Source organism: Leopardus geoffroyi, chromosome C2 (genome assembly GCF_018350155.1).
Source record: "Leopardus geoffroyi isolate Oge1 chromosome C2, O.geoffroyi_Oge1_pat1.0, whole genome shotgun sequence".
NCBI classification, from domain to species: Eukaryota; Metazoa; Chordata; class Mammalia; order Carnivora; family Felidae; genus Leopardus; species Leopardus geoffroyi.
In genome coordinates this window covers 130,445,598-130,465,504 of record NC_059333.1, presented here as the reverse complement: position 1 = coordinate 130,465,504, position 19,907 = coordinate 130,445,598, and the positions used below count along the sequence as shown (strand labels likewise).

The window sequence follows — 19,907 nt, the reverse complement described above, 5'->3', positions numbered from 1 at the left end:
ACCTACTCATGACCCCACAGGCTTTGATCTTGAATTCAACTGCGTTTCCAAAATAAAACAATTTGTGCTCATTCTCTCCTCCTTGAAAAACTTCCTTTACTTGGTTTTGGGACCCTGTGTTCTCCTGGATTTTCTCCTCCTTCACGGTGCATTCCTCCTTGTTTGTTCATTTGTCTTATTTCCCCAACTGCTAAATTGTCCCAGAGGACCAGTGCTTGGACCTCTTACTTATATTCATTGTCTCAGTGATCGTCACCATTCTCACGGCTTCCAGTATTTTTTATTTGCTGGTGGCTTCCATATTTTTAGCTCAGGTTTTCTTTTTCTTGACCTCAAACTTTTATCTTTAGAAACAATTTTTTAATATTCTTGAGAGAGAGAGAGAGGGAGAGAGAGACCACAAGCCAGGGAGGAGCAGAGAGAAAGAGAGGGACACAGAATCTGAAGCAGTCTCCAGGCTCTGAACTGTCAGACAGAGCCGGACGCAGAGCTCGAACCCACAAGCCGTGAGATCATGACCTGAGCCTAAGTTGGATGCTCTACCGACTGAGCCACCCAGATGCCCCAACCTCATACTTTTATCTTCTAATTGGATATCCAGTAAGCTTCTAGAGTATAGCTCTTAAACTGTGCTCTTATTCTTTCCCTAAACCTACTTTTCTTGTAGTCTTTTTGATCTTAGATAATGGCTCCCCTTATTTTCTAGTCAAAACCCTTGAAGTCATCTTTTCTCTTATACCCCAAACCTAATTTATCAGCAAATCCTATTCAGTGCATCCTCCAAATTGATCCAGAACCCAACCATTTTCTCTCTATGGGATTATATCAGTATATCTGCTTCCATTCTTGCCTCCCTGTAATGTTATCAACATAGCAGCATTATGATCTTGTTAAAATGTAAGTAGATCATGCCTCTCCTGTGCTCACCAGAGCCCTCTGGTGCTTCTGTCACTGTCACTTCCCATCTTACTTTGTCAAAGCCTGGGTCCTTGAAATGACTTACAGGATCTGTGCACCCCCTGACCCGCAGCATTGTTTCTTTGTTCTCGTGTTCTACTACTGAGCCTTTCACTTTTGCTCCAGCAACACTGACTTCCCTGGAAACACCAAATTCATGTTCTTGACTCAAGGTCTTTCTATTTGGTATTCCTGCTTAACTAAAATATTATTTTTCCTGGATAGCCTCAACTTGTTTTCTCCTTCAGGTCTTTTCCTGCATATCATCATCTGAATAGACCCTTCCTGGCCAGTCTGTTTAAACATGCAGCCCTCTTTGTACATGGATATCCCTCCCCCCGCCCCCCCGCATAAGCACACACACTGTCCTTTTTCCCTGCCTTATTTCACCATAGCACTGTCACCCAACTGTTAATTATACTTTACTTTTTAAAATATTTATTTAGAGAGCATATATACATGTGCACAATGAGAGGGGCACAGAGAGAAGAGAGCGAATTCCAGGCAGGCTCTGGCACTGTTAGCAAGCCTGACAGGGGGCTTGATCTCACAAACCATGAGATCATGACCTGAGCCGAAACCAAGAGTCAGACACTAACCGACTGAGCTACCCAGGTGCCCCCATATTTTACTTTTTTATCTGCTGCTTCTATAAGGACAGTAATTTTTATGTTTGTTTATTGCTGTATCCCTGATGACTAGAACAGTGCATGGCACACACAGTATTATATGCTTAATAGATAGAAGTCGAATGAATTGAATGCTCAGAATTTACAGAAAGTGAAATGTGTGTGTGTGCATGCATGATTTTATATAATTTATATTTTTAGAAATCCGTTATTTTAGGCTTTGGAAAAAGAATTTAATAATCTGGTCAAGGAATTCCTTTTTGTAATAGTCTGAGTACAAGGGTTATGGTGCTGCCTTAGCTCCTGATCATGGGCTCCTCCTTCATGTATCACCTCTTTTGTAATCTGGGGTAATTTGACATACAGAGAATGAGTAAATAAAAATATACAATAGGGTCGTCTGGGTGGCTCAGTCACTTGATTGTCTGGCTCTTGATTTCAGCTCAGGTTATGATTCCAGGGTCCTAGGATCAAGCCCCACTTTGGGCTCTGCACTGAGCATGGACCCTGCTTGGGATTTTCTCTCTTTCTCTCTTTCTCTCTCTCTCTCTCTCTCTCTCTCTCTCTCTCTCTCTCTCTGTCTCTGTCTCAAACAAAGCAAAAATTACACCATAAAATGTAGTTGATATGTTGGGAGATGAGGGAAACCTGAGGTTCCTTGTGTGAATTGCACAAGCCGTGTATGATGCCGGATCATTTACTCTGTAGTTGGTCATGGCAAACTGAGAAGGGAATGAAGCAGATAATCTGTTAACAGTGTTTTGAGTTTTCCTTCCCTTAAACCTCATTAATACCATATAGTCCTGTGGAAGTTTTTATCAGCAAGTTTCATATTCATAAAATTGGTATGTAATTCCTGCTCTTTAACACTTAAATAAAATAGTAGGTCATATTAATCATAATTACCAGATATTTTAAGAAATGATGACTTTTTTTTTTCTGTTAAAGGTGATCTTAACAAGAAAAGAAAAAAGCTCTGAACAGAATTTGAGAAATGATTATGTGGAAACTGTCAAAAACTTCCTGTAAACTAAAATAATCTAATTTGCATTTATTAATAAAGGTTAAATATGAGTGCCTCGCAGAGGAAATCAAAATAGGAGACTATTACCTGAGGTTACTATTGGAGGAAGATGAGAATGAAGAAAGTGGATCAATTAAGAGATCGTAAGCTACTCTTCATATCTTGTTGTATTTGTTTTCACTAGTAGTTTCATGGCTAATTCTATTGTGAACTTTTTTTTTTTTTAATCTAGGTATGAGTTTTTCAATGAGCTCTATCATCGTTTCCTTCTCACCCCAAAAGTAAACATGAAGTGTTTATGTTTACAAGCCCTTGCTATTGTTTATGGCAGATGTCATGAAGAAATAGGACCCTTTACAGATACGAGATACATCATTGGAATGTTAGAGAGGGTAAGGATATCATTTAAGGAAATTGCTATGTGGTAGTGCATTTGGGGTACTTGTTACGTTTTTAAAACTAAATGTAAATTCTGTTTGATTACATTGTTACCATAACTTTCTGCATGAGTTTTTGTGTAATTTACTTAATACTCAATTAAATATAAGTTAGATGAATAGGAAAATGACTAATAAATGGGCTAGTGTTTGTCCATGTCAGTGAAGTATGGATGAGCTGGACAGGTGTGTAAAAGAAATAGTGACTCTTAGATTTGTGTGTATATTTGGTTTTCCACTTTGGAAAAAGTCTTAAATGATGCTAGCATACTAAATTTCAAAGTGTGAAGATAGTAAAACTTTTTAGAACTACAGTGGTAACAAAAAAAAGGGAACCTTGAGTTAGCACATTTTAGAAAGTTTGTCATTTGACACTTGAGCTTGGCTGGGGGAAAAAACATACTGATCCATTCATCTAGTGCAGCCCAAATTTGAGTGTTACCTACTTATTGCAGTATATACACTTTGTTCTTTCATTTGTGCTTCTGTTTCTCTTACATTTAACCATTTAAATTTCAGTGAACTGCCTTTGCACCATTTTACCAATTTTTATTTAAAAAATTTTAATGTTTATTCATTTTTTGAGAGAGAATGAGAGAGCATAAATTGGGGAGGGGCAGAGAGAGAGGGAGGCGCAGAATCTGAAATAGGCTCCAGGCTCTGAGCTGTCAGCACAGAGCCTGATGTGGGGCTCGAACCCATGAACTGTGAAATCATGACCTGAGTGGAAGTCAGACGTTTAGCTGCCCGCGTGCCCCTATTTCACCAATTTTTAAATGGTTTTTATAATCAGTGCTTGTTATAGTTACCTTATGTGTCAGTCATGCTTTGTACATTAAGAAACTGATTCTGGATAAGGTTACAAAATGTACCTAGGAAATAACATAACCAGATGAAAAATCTTTCTTTGCTGTTATACGAGTTTGTACTATTGAATTCCAATTCACTGTTACTCCAGTGAACCTGAGTATTTGTGGCATAGCATTTGTAATTTTTAGGTAGATATATTTTTCCTTCTTGTTTTGTGTTCATCATGATGTGATTTATGTGAAACATCATTAATCATTCTTTAGAATATTTACTTGAGAAGTATCATTTGGGCCAATTCTTTTTTTTTTTTTTTTTTTTTAATTTACATCCAAACTAGTTAGCATATAGTGAAACAATGATTTCAGGAGTAGATTCCTTAGTGCCCTTACCCATTTAGCCCATCCCCTCCCTCCCACAACCTCTCCAGTAACCCTCAGTTTGTTCTCCATATTTATGAGTGTCATATTTTGTACCCCTCCCTGTTTTTATATTATTTTTGTGTCCCCTCCCTTATGTTCATCTGTTTTGTCTCTTAAAGTCCTCACATGAGTGAAGTCATATACTTGTCTTTCTCTAATTTCACTTAGCGTAATACCCTTTAGTTCCATCCATGTAGTTGCAAATGGCAAGATTTCATTCTTTTTGATTGCCAAGTAATACTCCATTGTATATATATACCACATCTTCTTTATCCAGTCATCCATCGATGGACATTTGGGCTCTTTCCATACTTTGGCTATTGTTGATTGTGCTGCTATAAACATTGGGGTGCATGTGTCCCTTCAAAACATCACACCTGTATCCCGTGGATAAATGCCTAGTAGTGCAATTGCTGGGTCGTAGGGTAGTTCTGTTTTTAGTTTTTTGAGGAACCTCCATACTGTTTTCCAGAGTGGCTGCACCAGTTTGCATTCACATCATTTGGGCCAATTCTTTTTTATTTCATTTTTATATACATTCTTAAAGCTATATATCTGTTTTTGACTTTTAAAATAAATGCCTTCCATGCTCGCTTCGGCAGCACATATACTAAAATTGGAATGATACAGAGAAGATTAGCATGGCCCCTGTGCAAGGATGACACGCAAATTCGTGAAGTGTTCCATATTTTTTAAAAACTGAGAACAAACTGAGGGTTGATGGGGGGGAGGGAGGGGAAGGTGGGTGATGGGTATTGAGGAGGGCACCTTTTGGGATGAGCACTGGGTGTCGTATGGAAACTAATTTGACAATAAACTTCATATATTGAAAAAATAAAATAAAATAAATGCCTTCCTAGGGAAATTGGATAAGTTATATAAAATTGCAGAGAATGCAAGACATTGATGAATTACAGTCTTCTCTCATTTTCTTGACGTTTAAAAGATCTTATTTTGGGGCACCTGGGTTGCTCAGTTAGCCAAAGCATCTTGATCTCAGCTTAGGCTTTGATCTCAGGATCGTGATTTAAAGCCCTGCATTGGGCTCCATGCTACGTGTAGAACCTACTTTAAAAAAAAAAAAAAAAAAAAAAGATGACACTATTTCTTATTGACTGTTGTTGATTTTGTCCAGTGATGATGATAATCTTAGTTTGTGTTTCTCTCACTTCTGACTAAATTCTCATTTATTTCATTAGTGCACAGACAAACTTGAACGAGATCGGTTGATCCTCTTCCTTAACAAGTTGATCCTTAATAAGGTGCAGTATCTTTGCCTAAATAAGCAATTATTTTCAAATAAATCACATAAGTATGTAACAAAAAAATAAATTATTACAGTTTGGGTTAATTATCCAGATGTGATTCTTTTCTATTTTCTCCTTTTAGATGAAAGGAGTGTGCTCTACCTGAGTGAAAATTTTTTGTCAGATATTCTCTGCACATTCTGTCCTACTCTTACAGATACTAAATAAATTAAGACTAATCAAATTCTGAATGAAGAATAATGAGGGATGAAATCATTATCCGATTATTCTTTAGGGACTCTTTAAGATTGGACTTTTAGTAAAACAAATGTTTGACATAAAATGGAAAGTTTCTAATTTATTCAGTGTATATTTTGATGATAATTAATTTGAAGACATAAACTGAAGACTCCGTTTAGCTCTTCACATTGTCTTTTTAAGACATATTAATAGGCTCATACTGTTTCCAACAAGAATTTATAGTTGTAAATATAGCATCAGTTCACAATTATATGGTGTTGCAATGAAATCTGAGCAGATCTTTATATTTTAACTTGTTTAGTTTCAGTCTCATCTTTAGAAGATGATGCACGTTTTAAAATGAAGCGTAATTAATAAGTCTTAAGGAAATTTAAATTGTATCTTTCTAACTTGTAAGAAATTACCAGTTTTGCCTTAAGTTTACAAAAACAAACTGGAACGTTAAAAGGTTTTTTAATATACCATATTTTATTTCTGATTATAATCTGTTTATTAACAAAAATAACCTAGGAAAATGCAGGATACTTGGAGAACCAGAGAGTTTACCGTGGGTGTTATTCCTGCTAGGCTTTATTTTTATTTTAATTTTCTCAGAATATGTTTAAGTAAAAATTCTTATGCGATCTCTTGGCTCTTTTCACATTTATCTCAAGTCATGTTCCTCGAATTCATGTTCCTTGAATACTAAGTAATATCAGTTGTAGGTCAGTCTTTCCAACGAGATTCTAAATATTTTCTTCTTTGGGAGTCTTGTAGGTAATAGTACCTATTTGGAAGAAACATTTTCAATTATGTAAAGGTGTCTTTGTCTTCCAGAGAAATGTTAAGGATCTCATGGATTCAAATGGAATTAGGATCCTTGTGGACTTGCTTACCCTTGCACATCTCCACGTAAGCCGAGCTACAGTACCACTGCAAGTATGTATGCTTATCTAGATTTTACAAGTTTAATGGTCTTCGAGTACAATTTAGGATCAAAAGAATCATAAAAATTTGGCATGAAAACATGTCAGTATATATGGCCATGAATATAGCCAATAATTAAGATACCCAATAATTACGATAGAACTAATGCCTAAGAGATTAGGTCACACACAAAAAGTTAAAATAACCATAAGAGCAGTCTAAAATGGACAGTGTTGATCCAGTTTTATTTTTCTTGTGTCTCTTGTCTTTTAAAGTAACGGTATTTCTAATGTGGTTTATTTTGAGGCAATGTGATCTTTAAGATTTAAACTGACTATCAGTTATGGAACTAGAACTTTTAGTTCTAGCCACTGAGAATATACTTTGTCTTTAGCAATCTGGAGCCCTTATTGAAACCAGCCAGTAAGAGGGTAGAGCTGCAAGTCTTTACTAAAAGGCCTTTTCTGACACCTAACTTGTACAAGAGACCTATACCTAGCTTGGTGATTTTTGTGGTGGTTTGTTTTTGTTTAATCTGGTTTGAGATATTCTGTCTTAGTTTTTGGCTGAATTGTGTACAAAAGTGCTATTTGATGAATATTTAGAATATGGCATTTTCTATTATCAGGGATAAATGCTAGTAATTGTAATGCATGTATATCATTACAGTATACCGGGTACTATTCTTGTATACGTGATATATCAACTCTTTAAAAAAATTTTTAATGTTTATTTTTGAGAGAGCATGAGCAGGGGACGGGCAGAGAGAGAGGGAGACACAGAATCCAAAGCAGGCTCCAGGCTCTGAGCTGTCAGCACAGAGCCCGATGCAGGGCTCAAACCCCCAGACCGTGAGATCATGACCTGATCCGAAGTTGGATGCTCAACCGACTGAGCCACCCAGGCGCCCCAATGATGTATCAACTCTTTAAATTCCATGACAGATCTCCCATTTTACAGATGAAGAAATTGTGGGACAGAGAAGCCAAGTGTATTGTCCAAAGTCATGCATTAAGAAACAGAGCCAGAGTTAGAATCTGGAAGTCTTTGCTCTTGACCACTTTGCTGTGCCTCTCTATATGAATCAAACCAAAAGTTAATAGGGTAGTTAAAATCTTGTTTTAATAAAATACACTAACTACATAAAATTTTTCTCTTAGGTTCTCATAAACATTGACCTATAAAATTATAAGTATCTGTAGTGAGGGTAGTAAATTGAAAGTGTTTAATAGTATTAAAAATTTTTGGTATTTTAACTCTTTGATCTTGGATGCTTATTGAAACTTTTAGTTGGATGAGTTTTTTCCCTCAAAAGAATTTAAGGATTTTCAGCATTGTGGTTTAAGGTTAATGTGTTTATTTATATAGTTATTTGTAATATTCTTTGCTACTAAAATGTTATTGTACTAAGAATTTATTAATGACCATAGGGAATGTAGATGTCTTTGAATTTAACTTCGATTGCCAAGTGAATTTAGGAAACCATTTATTTCAAATGCATATTAATAAGGAAATAGCTTTTTTGAACTACTAGGTCAGACATTCTTAACTCTGAAAAAGTCATGTGAAAGGTGATTTTCTAAAGGAATGTAAACCCAGGAAATTAGTACTGTGTTACTTTTTATGATATCTGGCCCTTTAGATTTCTGCCTTGGAAAATAACTAAATCTTTTTAAAACTTAGAGCAATGTAATTGAAGCTGCTCCAGATATGAAAAGAGAGAGTGAAAAGGAATGGTACTTTGGCAATGCAGACAAAGAGAGGAGTGGCCCATATGGATTTCATGAGGTTTGTGTCTTAGAAGAACTTTTTGTGATGGTCTTAGTCTTTGTTATGCCCTGCTGCTTAGCAAACGTAGGGGTGTTGAAGATTGTTAAACTATGGTTTGAATTACTATCATTAGCTCCAACGGCTCTGCCATTCATTTTCCATATGAAGGATTAGATGGCTTGCAGTTCTAAAGAACCACACATACACATACACACAGACATGCAGACACAGTTGTGTCTTCAAACCTTACTGTTTATGGGCCCTTGTTATGGAGGTAGCATTCAGATTTTTAATGAATTTTAAAATAATAATAGTTGCTACCTTAATAGTTATAAGGTATTACAATCTTATAAGTATTAATAAGCTTTTTAAACTGTAACACTTCTATTATGGAATGAACAGGTAAACTTTAATAAGAAGTCTGAAATTCATTGAAAGTTGCCTGTGCAATCCAGGTATAATTTCCATCTTAACGTTTGCTGATACTTGATCTTGCCCTCCCAGGCTCAGTTGGAATTTAGCCAAACATAGTTTTATAGAAGACCAAGCCTTTAGCTTGTTTATATCTTGATCATTTTACCATCTGCCTACTGTTTGCATTCTTTCCAATGTTCTTTATGCTCTGCAGGTTGACCAACTGTATGGTAATTTTCCTACATCAGTAACCTAATTCAGGTTCCTGAAGGCTTGTCAACAAAAGTTTGTTACTGTTTTTTTGATTGTACACTTGCATGTAAATTCCCATAGTTCGTGTATTTATCACAGAATACAAGACATTAGCAAACTTCATTTTGCTTCATTCATGTTTGTAATAATGGTGCTTCCATTCATTTAGATGCAAGAATTGTGGACCAAAGGAATGTTAAATGCAAAAACCAGATGCTGGGCTCAAGGCATGGATGGATGGCGACCACTTCAGGCAATACCTCAGCTTAAGTGGTGTCTGTTAGCCAGTGGACAGGCTGTACTAAATGAAACTGACCTTGCTACCCTTATATTGAACATGTTGATCACAATGTGTGGATATTTTCCAAGCAGGTAAAATGTAATTGAACATTTCCATGGTTAAGAGGTACTCTGAAATGTCTTGTTCTCTCCCAATGGGTGCTTCCTCAGTAACAACATGGGATTGGTCTGGTGATTTAGAGCAAGGATATTCCTTTTGTGACCTTGAGAGAATGTTGCTGAGTTTTGGAGCTTTTGAAACAGAAGAAATAACTTGCAAATTATATTGATAAAGTAGCTAGAAGGTAACTTTCTCTGGGAGACTTCTCTGAAGCTACCAAATTGAGGCTTACTAGCTACACTCTGGCAACAGTAACAATTGTCACATTCATAGCAAGCAGGCATGAACATTTGAAATAAATACACTGTAGTCCTAGACAGCGGTGAGTGCCACCAGCAGCTCTTCATCTGTCACGTTAGCCACTCCTGGTATAGAACTTGAGCCTAAGCCCACATCTTGCCGCAGGTCTTGTTCCACTTTATCAGTAAAGGTGAGAGTTTGTTATACAGTGATAATTATAACTGTTGCAGGGAATTTTTCTATCTTTATAAAATATTTGCATATGCATCATTTTGTTTATTACTGTACTAAAGATATTTTGTGATGGAAACTACAGAGGGACTATCAATTTTATAACACTTGAAGCTTTCATGGTTCCAATTCTCTTTAAAATTCAGATCACACTTGAAAGCATACAATTAGCATTTAGAAAAAATGTAGCATTAAAATTAAAGCTATACGTGGAAAATACTGAGAGTAGTTAAACTAAGGTTTAAATTTATGTAACAACGTTTGATATGCCCTTTGGGGGGAAATATCCTCTGACAGTGTGTTGGACAACACCAAGTTTAATCAATTAAATAATAAATAAGAGTCTTTGGCTCTTCTAGGGTACTGTTTTTCAAGGAAATCTTATGGAAGGAAATGAAGTCATATTAAGCAGCCAAATAGATTTAAACCAAAATACCTAATCATGTTCCCAGCTGTATGAGAGCTTAGTCTTCATTAACAAAAAAGTAAGGTAACATGCTTCATGCCTAGTAGAATGTCCTATGCTCTGCACATACAAATTTTAATAGATATATTAAATGCCGACCTTAGAAAATATTTTCTAGGGATCAAGATAATGCCATCATTCGGCCTCTACCCAGAGTGAAAAGACTGCTATCAGACAGCGCTTGCCTACCCCATATCATTCAGGTGAGTTACCTTTATGTTATCAAATTAGAAACAGTATTTTAAGAGTCATTCTCCCTTGTTCAATTTTATTATGAACCCTAGTCTTTTTTTTTTTTTTATTGTAGTCTATTCCATTTCCAAAAAGCCTCAACTTTGATTTACATTTAGTTTACTTCTAATTGAGTTGATATTCTGAATAAACTGTGGAAGATTGTGTATCCAAGAGCCTAAACATGGGAAGCCCCCAGACTCCAGAATTATTTTCAAAAGGTTTTCTTTATTCATTCTTAGAATCACACCATTGAAGTTAGGACTCTTGGGAAGCACACTAGTGGGCCAGAAATGGACATGTGCTGGGCTGTGTCTCAAGAAATAATCACAGCTGTCTTGCCAGTTTGCCTCAGTGTTTTGACTCTTTTCAGTTAAATGTTTCCATGGACAGCAGCTGATCCGGTACATTCAGTTGGAATTATGCAGGATATACTAAAGTATCTTTTCTTCTTTTTTTCCCCCTCATTATTCTGCTGTTCTGGAATTAAGGTATCTCCAGATTAGCATTAAATCCAAATAAGTCAGGTCCCAGAGATTTCAGGTCAGTGCTTCCCTCCTGTCTATGGAGTGTCCTATTGTTAAATCTTATTTTTTATATTAACCACACATGATGTGACTTTAAAGTATATATATGCCAGTAACTTTGCTGTTTGTACATATCACTTAAACATTGATGTGAAATGGGAAAGGAGAATTACTTAGTTTGTATATTTTTACATTCATGGATAGGTAAGTAAGTGCCTGTGCAAGTCACTGATAATGAAAAAGAGTTCTGAAATACAGTGCTAGTACCCTATTGACTACCCACCCCACCCCCCACTGACTTCTGTTACTTAAGCATATCAGCATTGCAAAATTTGTATGCTTTTCTGTTGTGGACCGTTCTGTTTCAGTGCTTACATGAAAGAACACTGCAGTTCTTTCTTGTAACCCGCCATCCACCCCAGCCTAGAGAACTGTGTGGCTGCTTATGTGAGGTAGAATGAAAAGAGGGATTTGCCTTCTCTTCTGGACATGTAGATAAAGGCCTAGAAAATCTACCTCTCCCGAGCATTATTTTCAAGAATCAGGGAACTGAAAAGAAAGAAGTGAATGCGAACATTGTTGAATTTCAGGCCAGGAAAGAATGACTGGGAAAAAAAAAAAAAGATGTGGTTGGTATAACATGAAGCTTTCGAGGGGAAGAGTCCGTTTAAATTAACTAAAAAATCTCTAGTAATAGCTGAACAATTAAAATGACTCAGGAGAAGAATTTAATTTTTAACTCTAACTGCTCTTAATAGTGTATATATTTTGTATATACTGAGTTCAAAAAATACTTTTAGAACATATTTTATTTTTCTTTAATTTCCTGTATTCTGGGAGACCTTACTCTTGCTAAACACAGGCAGCTATAGTAGTTTTCAGGAACACATTATCTACATCGGTTGGTACAGATTTCTGTACTTCATTTGACTTTAAGAGTACACCGGTTTTACCTTTTGATACAGCTTTGGAATTTTTAGAGTGTGTCTAAGATACAGTGAGTGAATGTCCTAGGTTTTCTGGTATAGTCTTAATTTCAAATATTCTGAGTTTTTGCCTGCTTATTCCCATATTTTAATTAAAATGATGTCAAGTCTTGAGCTACGACTGCTACTAACACTAGGGAAAATCCTGTTACTGTATCTGTTTTTCCTTTGTAAAATATCTCATAGTACTAAATACTACATCAAAATACCTTGAGGAACAGATAAGACACCGGAACACAGAGAAATCTAGTTTACTAAAAGGCAAGACATACACCAGTTTAGTCTCCTGAGTCTGGAACTTTGACCTCCTAGTGTGAGCTAGTATTTACTCTTGTTATTTTTTTGTACTAGTGGCATTTGACCCAACACTGGGGATTCTTTGGAAATGTTTATAGAAAAGTGAAGTGCCACTTGTGTTAAGATAAGACTTAGAAAATTTCTTGATCAAATGTTTATTCATAGCAACTCTATATGATTTTCAAAAGCCCAGACTCCTTTTGGTGGCCCCGGATATTCCCTTAAGTATTACTAGCTCACATTTTTTTTAGAGATCACGTCTCTTAGTACTTTCGGCCAGCAGTAAACGTACCACTAGTATTTGGTCACCCACGTTCCTTCTACTTGTACTTGTAGATTCATTTTTTAGTACTGTTAGTGTGCACTGATAGTTTTTCTCTGCTCCTTGAGTTCTCAAGTAGTCTCCAGGGAATTCTTGACATCCTGAAACTAACCCAAAGCATACCTACCTTTTTCTTTTTTATTTTGTCATTAACAAAGGCCACCTAAGAAGATTCCTGCATAAGAAACGGTTTTATCTGTAATTATGACAGCATAGTTTCAGGCATCTTTGGGTCTTTTCTGAATAAGTTTTGAACAGTTCTCAATATTTTACTCTCTCTGCATTAAATGTTGTTAAATGAATTAATTTTCAAATCTGATGAGTCTGGTAGACAGTAGCTTACTAAATCCCACAGATTTTTATTTTGTAACTTATTACATATAAGAAAGTGTAACCTCAGCACATGAAGTACATAAGCGTGAAGTAAATGATGTTATTGCAAGTTTTTTTATAATCCAGTAACAAAAACATTTTATTTTTTTAGCTACTGCTGACCTTTGACCCTATACTTGTTGAGAAGGTTGCGATTTTGTTATACCATATCATGCAAGATAACCCACAGTTACCTCGTCTTTATCTTAGTGGAGTATTTTTCTTTATCATGATGTATACAGGTTCCAATGTGCTTCCTGTTGCTCGGTAAGAACTTTAATGGTAATCTATTTAAAATTATTTCAAATGTACATGGACAGCTGTTTATATGTCTGAGAATTTGGAAATTAGAATGGGGAAAATAATTATACCACTTTACCACATCTAACGTGAGAATTTATCACCATCTTTTATACAGTTTTAATATGTATTTAACATCACTATGTTCATATTGCACGTACAGTTTGACATTTTGCTTTTTTCTTCAAATTAGATAATTTTTCATATTATATATTCTTAATATGACCATCATTTAAAAATCTTTCTAATTCATTTAAGTTCTTGCCTTAATTAGAAATTAAACAATTTGGGAGTATGTATTTTTACAAGTTGCCTTTCATGGCTTTTATTTAAGTATAAAAAAATCTGATCTTTAGAAAACTAAGGTTACTTAATTTAAATCAGTTCCTATGTCTGACAGGTAATTTCTTTTTCTAGATTTTTGAAGTATACACATACCAAACAGGCTTTCAAGTCTGAGGAGGTAAGCCAGATTAATTCATGTAACTTGACGCTGCATAAGCTGTTTGGCACTAAACTGTCCTGAGCTGTGTATGTTTACTAGATTATAAGCACTTGAGGGCAGGTACTGTTTTACTCCTCTTTCACATTCCTTGTGGTACCTTGTACAGAGAAAGTCTAAGCTAATATTTTTTAATGAAAATAAATGTAGCCCATTAGAAATTGCAGATATGAATTATAACATGACCCTGCTGTGAATATAACTTGTTCCCATTGTGTAAAACCTGGATTAATAACTTCCACAAATACCTCAGTATATATCTGAATCTCACACTCAGCTAAAATTCAGTAAAGACTTCATCCTTCTTTTTGTTCAGATCCTCAGGTGGCAGAAGTGCCAATTTCTTTTTTGAAGCTATTTAATTCTTCAGGTGCTTTCAAGTATCCTTGCCATTTTACTGGGGAAGAAAAATAGGCATCCAAAAAAAGCTAAGGTTCATCCAGATAGCTTTGACAACCTGAAACTTTATACCTGTATTTTACAGAGGTATTTATTGTCAAAATATAACTGAAAGATGATTCAAATTTTGTTAGAGTTTTCACGGAGCATTGATTTTCAGATTTTATTGTGAGCAGAATAATAAACCAACAGCAGTCCACTGCTGAGGACACTAACCAAGGAATGTTACACCTCTTTGACAATGTGATATAATGTCATGTTTTCTAGAGCATCCAGGGAAGGCCTGGAAAATAATCTAATAATATTAAAGTGATGCCCATGGCAGTATAATTTCCGCAGCTTTATACAAATAGAAAATGAGAATATAAAAAGAGTTTTAAAAAAATTAATGCGACCATCACAGTATAACATTAGGCATTTTTTGGCATTTCTTTTTTTCCCCTTTTTTTCTGTGCAGTTATGCATATGGAATCTTTTTTTCAAATTTTTATAACAAAAATGATATATCATTTCACCTAACAGTATTTTGAATAATTACAGCAAAACTGTGTTTGTAACAGAACTCTAGATGCAAAAACTAACCAAATAATGGTTTATTTTATTTTATTTTATTTTTAATGTTTATTTTTGAGACAGACTGAACACGAGCAGGGGAGGGGCAGAGATAGAGGGACACACAGAATATGAAGTAGGCTCCAGGCTCTGAACTGTCAGCATAGGGCCCGACATGGGGCTCAAACCCATGAACCTAAGCCAAAGTTAGATGCTTAACCAACTGAGCCACCCGGCGCCCCCCAAATAATGGTATTCTAAAGAACAAAACCACCAATTCTTTGTCCCAAAATTTAACGGATAGTGAATTTAGCAAAAAAGCCTGAAAGTATTTATCATCTAATTTGTCTTGGCACTAGGTGGTAAAACCGTGTCTGGGTTTTTTCTTCTGTCTCTTTGTCAGATCCTAGAGGAATAAAACATTCTCACTTTGCCTAGAAGGAAAAAAGAAAAGTATTTATAGTCCTTAGGATTTTATTTCCATCAGGTAAAGAAATGAGTTTTAAAATTTAGTATGATAAAGTATGATCATTCTCCTGACTCCCATTTGCCAGCCAGAGAATATGAAGTTCTTAATACAGTTAATTATAATTACCTTGAATAGATACTTTCCATCTAAATAGCCACACTTCCTGAGGACAGGCTTTTTAAGATGTTGATTTTCTGGACTTAACTTGTTTTTGAAAACAGAAGCAGTTCTAGGTGAAAACTGCAAAATTGATATAAGTCTTGGTGGCATCTCTCCTTGTGCTGTCCTTTACTATTACATGTGGTCCAAGCAGATCATCCTAAATAATGTCGGCAGCCCCTGACATCTGACGAGCTTAAGACTCTGCTGGAGGCCCAGATAGTGTTAATTCTACCTTGAACCTCATGCCAAAGCCAGTTAATACCAGACATCTTCCCCTTCACAGAATGTAAAAGCAATTTGTTCTGGTTGTTTTCTTAAAATATTCCCTAACCCTCTTTCATTTATTAGAAAATTGAACGGTAACTTTAGTGTTTTTGTGTTTTGTTTTAAAGACAAAAGGACAAGATATTTTTCAGAGAAGTATACTTGGACACATCCTACCAGAAGCAATGGTTTGTTACTTAGAAAATTATGAGCCTGAAAAGTTTTCTGAGATTTTTCTGGGAGAATTTGATACTCCAGAAGCAATCTGGAGCAGTGAAATGAGGTAAATAGCCAACTGATTGTTTGTATTGTATACTCAGAATCCTTGCCTCTTGCCACCTGGTTTGACTTCTGTTAAAAGAACTGTTTTCACTAGTTACACAATCCAAGCTACAGTAATCATTGGTGCCAAATCAAGGGATGAGTTTGACGAGGCCATGAGCTTTTTTCTAATCTAACATGATTTGACAGAGTTACTGTTACCTTAATAGAGCTTTACATAAGGTTGACCCTGTTACCACTGGTGATGCTTAAGTCAGTCTATGGAACTGGTAGAATTTTAGGCAGTGTATGTAAGGAATATATAGGGATAAAATCAAGACACGCCTCCTTGGTATTTGGAAACAGAGCTGTCCCCCACTAAAGACTGTGCCCACATAGAATGGATCATACCAGAGATACCCCAATTCATTTTAGAATGAGGCCCTTAGCACATTTTGACCTTAATGTGGAAATTAGCTTTCCTAAAGAATGCCCTTGAGGAGGAAAAGCCTTGGAAAACAAGAAAAAGTAGAGGCACAGAAGCAGACGTCAGCATCCAGACAGGCTGTGTCTAGAAAAAGACTGCACACTTCATAGGTCCAGTGTCAAGGCCACCACTATTGTGGAGAACCCCTCAGTCCTCTTAGTTGGATGGCGGTTGATCTGAGTCTGTTATTCCCTCCCTTGGCTGACTTCACACTCACAGTGCCTCTTGCTGGTTATCATTTGGCTTGTCAGGTAGGTTGACCCGTAGACTTGGCATGTGCTAGCCAACAATGTATTCTGTGTGACAATCATGCTTTTCATTGGGAACAAATGTATAGGAATATAAAGAAGTTTACAACACAACTTTTCTATGGAATATTTTTCCCCTGAGATTGGTTAATATAAGTCCCTGTCTAAAAGATATAGCTGTCTGTATACTAATCCGATCAAATTTCTGCTGAACTGAGGGCCAGACACCAGATTGTTAATTATAATAAATACTGTGTAGTGAGCTTCTTTGAGGTGCTAGTAAACTTAGTCCCCTGGTTATGCCCTCATGTGTTGCATGAAGTATGCAAATTCAATACCATTTGACCTTCTAATGACTGATTTTTGGAAGGACTGGGAATATCAGCCTTTTGTTCTATGCTTGTCCTTATAGATAAGTATTATAAATAAGTTTATATCCATTGAGACTTTTTACATAACAAGTATGGAATATTCTCAGTAACATTCTTATAAACACACATTTTAGGCCAATAATTGAGTTACTCTAAAGAAGATCCACGTAAATATTGTGCATGATTACCTGTCTTAACCTTTTTTTTTTTAATAAAATAATCCTTTCATAATGCTTGGAGAGTTTTCTAATTGTAGACGCCTCATGATAGAGAAGATTGCTGCCCATCTTGCTGATTTCACACCACGTCTTCAGAGTAATACAAGAGCACTTTATCAGTATTGTCCCATCCCAGTAATCAACTATCCACAACTAGAAAATGAACTATTTTGTAATATTTATTACCTCAAACAACTTTGCGATACACTCCGGTTTCCAGATTGGCCCATTAAAGATCCGGTAAGTCAGTAGGTTAATTTGTGCCTTCTCAAACTGTAAAAATAGCTTCTAATCACTCCTGGGTATTTATTTCTTCTCTGATAAGGATAATAGCTTCCTTAAATGTTCCCTCTTATTTAAGGACTGTGTACCTCTGAGTGTAATGTAATATATTTGGATAAATCCCAAATATAGAAGCTTGTCTTTATACCATATTGAGTAAGCTTGCAGATGTTGGAATTAGGCAGTCTGGGATTGAGTCTCAGTTTGGCCATTAGTAGGTGTATTTAACATTGCTTGATTTCTCTAAGCCTCCGTTACAGTAACAGTACTACTACTACTACTACTAATAGCAACTATCTCATGTGGTTGGGAAGATTGAGAATTCATATGAAAAATAGCATGTTTCCTGGCACACATAGGAGGCAGTAAGTGGGACCTACTATTTTATATAGTAGCCTGTCCACAGTGCCCTTGGGAACCCTCCAACTTGAGCCCTTGGATATCTGCTGGAAGCCTGGAATAAAGTGGGCCTGGGTGCCCCTGTTGGTTTTTTAGTTTAGCAGTGGTTATACCATTATCCTTATCATCAAAAGATTTCAGAACAGTTGCCATCTTAGGCATTGCCTCTTTATTGTGACCAGATAAAGACAGCTATCTCTGCTACCTGTTATGGATTCAGCATGCAATAGAAAAGTATGGGCTTTTTAGTCAGACTTAGGTTTGAATCCAGTTCTACCACTTACTAAGTGGGAAACATGGTGCTATCTCAAAGAATCTGAATGGTTTCATGTATTAACGAAATTTTGTACAAGAATTAAGTCTGCTACAGGCTGTAAAGCATCTAGCTCCTTGGCATAAATGCATGCAGTAAATATTGGCTTTCTTCTTCTGACCTGCTACCCAGACTCTCTTGGTTTTACTTACTGTCTCTTAGATTTGTTTGAATGTCAGCTTACCGGTGATTACATTAGATCACTTTGAGAAGCATGTAACCATATACTGCTTTCTTTCCTACTGCAGTGTATCCACTAATTTCAAAATTTTCGGTGCTTTCTGAACATTTCTTTAACAATTAAAAGTAAAGACAGAAATTGTCAGAGAATAAAAATAACACATAAGAAAAAGAGAGGAATGTAGCCCTGTAGCAGATACCCTGCTACTTATTTAGCAGTGACTTTGGTTATGTGTATTTCAGAAAACCGTAATAGTTGGATAGCCCAGAAATGTCAGTTTAAATACAGCACAAGAATTCTGTAATTTATAATTACATTCTGAAATAGTTTTACTTTCATAAAAGATATAAATTTTAATCCTCTGTCTTTAAGGTTAAGCTTCTAAAAGATACTCTTGATGCCTGGAAGAAGGAAGTTGAAAAGAAGCCACCTACAATGTCAATAGATGATGCTTATGAAGTGCTTAATCTCCCTCAAGGACAGGGCCCGTGAGTTATTTTCAGTATTGTAATAGTAAAAGTTTGCCTTGCCTTAGAATATTTTTTTTTTAATTTTTTTTTTTAACATTTTATTTTATTTTTGAGACAGAGAGAGACAGAGTATGAACAGGGGAGGGGCAGAGAGAGAGGGAGACACAGAATCTCAATGGGCTCCAGGCTCTGAGCTGTCAGCACAGAGCCCGACACGGGGCTCAAACTCACAGACTGTGAGATCATGACCTGAGCCGAAGTCGGATGCTTAACCGACTGAGCCACCCAGGCGCCCCTACTTGCCTTAGAATATTAATATCAAGGACTGAGTTATTAAAAAAAATTTTTTTTTAACGTTTATTTATTTTTGAGACAGAGACAGAGCATGAACGGGGGAGGGTCAGAGAGAGGGAGACACAGAATCCGAAACAGGCTCCAGGCTCTGAGCTGTCAGCACAGAGCCCGACGCGGGGCTCGAACTCACGGACCGCGAGATCATGACCTGAGCCAAAGTCGGCCGCTCAACCGACTGAGCCACCCAGGCGCCTCAAAGACTGAGTTATTAAACAACGGTTTTTACATTTTTTTTTTGCCTATTCTTTGATATGTATACACCTGTGGGAATAACCATATGGAACTGTATCCATGTGATTATCATTTATTACAAATTTGTTAGAATTAACATTTTTCTGTCTTGCTGGTACAGGTTTTGCTCTCTATTAACTGAAATAATGTAAAACACCTGGTACTGTACCTGCCACATGGTCGTCACTCATATACTCATCTTCCCCCTTCCTCCTACTATTTGTGTTACATGTGAGGAATAGATTT

At 36.2% G+C, this 19,907-nt stretch overlaps 1 protein-coding gene and 1 non-coding gene across 4 annotated transcripts in view; both read left to right on the top strand.

The window, feature by feature from the left end:
- DNAJC13 (DnaJ heat shock protein family (Hsp40) member C13) overlaps positions 1-19,907 on the top strand; it is a 125,532-nt gene that overhangs the window by 66,271 nt on the left and 39,354 nt on the right. For all 3 annotated transcript variants that reach the window (XR_006718734.1, XM_045503630.1, XM_045503629.1), the window contains 12 exons: positions 2,650-2,753; positions 2,843-3,002; positions 5,476-5,538; positions 6,601-6,702; positions 8,374-8,478; positions 9,296-9,498; positions 10,582-10,666; positions 13,311-13,465; positions 13,916-13,961; positions 15,975-16,129; positions 17,470-17,671; positions 18,979-19,094. Coding sequence is in view for 2 of the 3 variants with exons in the window: in XM_045503630.1 (XP_045359586.1) it covers positions 2,650-2,753; positions 2,843-3,002; positions 5,476-5,538; positions 6,601-6,702; positions 8,374-8,478; positions 9,296-9,498; positions 10,582-10,666; positions 13,311-13,465; positions 13,916-13,961; positions 15,975-16,129; positions 17,470-17,671; positions 18,979-19,094 (1,496 nt within the window). In the remaining variant the exon portion in view is untranslated. The remainder of the gene's footprint in view (positions 1-2,649; positions 2,754-2,842; positions 3,003-5,475; positions 5,539-6,600; positions 6,703-8,373; positions 8,479-9,295; positions 9,499-10,581; positions 10,667-13,310; positions 13,466-13,915; positions 13,962-15,974; positions 16,130-17,469; positions 17,672-18,978; positions 19,095-19,907) is intronic.
- LOC123576213 lies at positions 4,863-4,969 on the top strand. Its single transcript, XR_006701234.1, has one exon. It is a non-coding gene; the product is annotated as a U6 spliceosomal RNA (small nuclear RNA).